The following is a 2,065-nucleotide window of genomic DNA, read 5'->3' on the forward strand; positions in this document are numbered from 1 at the left end:
GTGGGAGTTGTCCAGTCAGCTCACAGTGAGCCATCGTGAGACCAGGTGGGAGTCCAGTGAGACCAGTGAGTCCAGTCGCCAGACCCTATGAGACGAGTGGTCACCCAATTGCAGGACCCGTCGGTGGGTTGCATAATGGTCCTGAACTCTGGGCGAGGGCTGAATGATGAAACTGTTATTTGTTATCTGAGCCGAGAGCGAGTGGAAACGCAAGTAGGCAAGCACCGCACAGGAACTGTGCTATTCAAGGTAGGGCTAACTGTGTGAAGCAGTGGTTGTTGTGGTTGTGTGTTCGGTGTGTTGCACTGCTTGTGCTGCATCTCGATGGCGGCGAGCCTGAAGAAGCCAGCGGCGTTACGGTGCTGGCTGTCTTACCTGTGCTGTCGACACCTGAGGACAGACCGACGCACTGAGGAGGAACAGGCAGAGAGACAGAGACACAGACAGAGACAGACAGGGTTGCTGGAGTGTAAAGTGGTCCAGAGGTGGTTTGAAACCCAGCATATTGTAGACCTGAATCCTGTGTGTGGTTAACATCCTGGATCTGGTTCAGGCTCTGACCCTGGCTCTGGTTCTGGTTCCTCAGGTCTGGGCAGGGTGAGTCCGTCTCAGATGTCTGTAGCCAGAGAAGACGGGACCGTCTCCCAGGACGATGCCACCGACGAGATCATGGATCGACTGGTCAAATCCGTCACCCAGAATCCTTCAGACAGACCGTCCAGCCCCAAGACCCGCAAACGGTCTCGGCTGAACAGGAAATCACGTGAGTAGCCGAGGATGCTGGTCCAGAATTTAATGCTGAAGACAGATTCATTGTGACCCTGAAGACAGATCAAGAACTTCCTGTTTCCTGCTGAGCTTCATATCAGATCTGAACCTGGTTCTTGTTGGGTTCAGTTTGGTCTGGACTCTGTGTTGAGACACAAACAGCAGCTCTGTGTCCAAAACAGCTCCATATCAGTAAATCCTGTGGCAGCAGATAATCCGTCCTCCGGCTGCAGTCTGGAGGACGCTCTGGTCCTGTGGGACCGTTAGTGAGACCTGCAGTATCTGCCTCACAGCATAACAACAACAACAACAACAATAATAATAAATAACAATAATAATAATAATAAATAACAATGCTTGAAGAAGATGTTTGATGAAGAGGGAGCTGTATGAAGATGAGTGACGTGAAGATTTGTGAGAACGATGTTGTGATGAAGATTTTGTGATAAGAGGAGTGAGAAGATGTTGTTGATGAAGATTTGTGATGAAGATTATGTGATGAAGAGTTGTGATAGAATGATGTCGGTGTGATGAAGAGGGCAGGTGATGAAGAGATGATGAAGATGTTGTGGATGAAGGATGTGGTGATGAAAGAGGAGCATGAAGATGTTGTGATGAAGATCGTTGTGATGAAGAGGAGGTCAGAAGAGGAGTGATGAAGAGGAGTGATGAAGAGAGTGATGAAGATGTCCTGTGCATGAAGGAGCCTGTTTGAACTTCTCTGCTCGTTATAGTAATAAACTGCAGTCGTCTATCATCAGCCAAATCAGGAGAGGCAGTCGGGTCCTCGTGGCGTCGTCAGTGCCCTCTGGTTCATCTCTCTAATCAATAGTCCCATTATCGATTGATCGCATCAGTTTGAGTCTCTGCTAGACTTTGTCTCCGGTCTTACTGTTGAGTCCCAGAGCCTCTGAACCACGTCCAGACTGAGGGTTCCGGTCGGTCAGAGTCCTCCTCACTGCAACACACACACACACAGGTTAGCATTCTGAAGTAAGGCTGAGCAAACATAGTTGATTATTATTATTATTAGTTAATTATTATTTATTATTGTCGAATATTATCATATATTATTATTATTTATTATAGCTTTTTCATGATCAGTCATGGTCACTCTACTACTGTGTTGCTGCACATCCTCCAATCTCTCTCTCTCTCTGCTCTCTCTCTCTCTCGATGTGGTACTTTGGGTCTTGTAAATTGTTATAAGGTTCGGCTAGACCTGCTCCTATTTGAAAATGTGTCCTGAGTAACTTCTGTTATCGAATTGGCGCCATACAAATAAAACTGAATTGTA

At 47.0% G+C, this 2,065-nt stretch overlaps 1 protein-coding gene across 1 annotated transcript in view; it reads left to right on the plus strand.

Annotated features, from left to right (window-relative positions):
• LOC118320793 (FH1/FH2 domain-containing protein 3-like) overlaps positions 1-763 on the plus strand; it is a gene marked incomplete at both ends in the record, with an annotated part of 2,313 nt that extends 1,550 nt beyond the window's left edge. The window contains 1 exon segment of the mRNA XM_035651888.1: positions 587-763. Coding sequence (XP_035507781.1) covers positions 587-763 — 177 coding nt within the window.
• Between the last annotated feature and the right edge of the window lie 1,302 nt (positions 764-2,065).

Source organism: Morone saxatilis, unplaced genomic scaffold (assembly GCF_004916995.1).
Source record: "Morone saxatilis isolate NCDOM2014 unplaced genomic scaffold, NCSU_SB_2.0 Contig11, whole genome shotgun sequence".
NCBI lineage: Eukaryota > Metazoa > Chordata > Actinopteri > Moronidae > Morone > Morone saxatilis.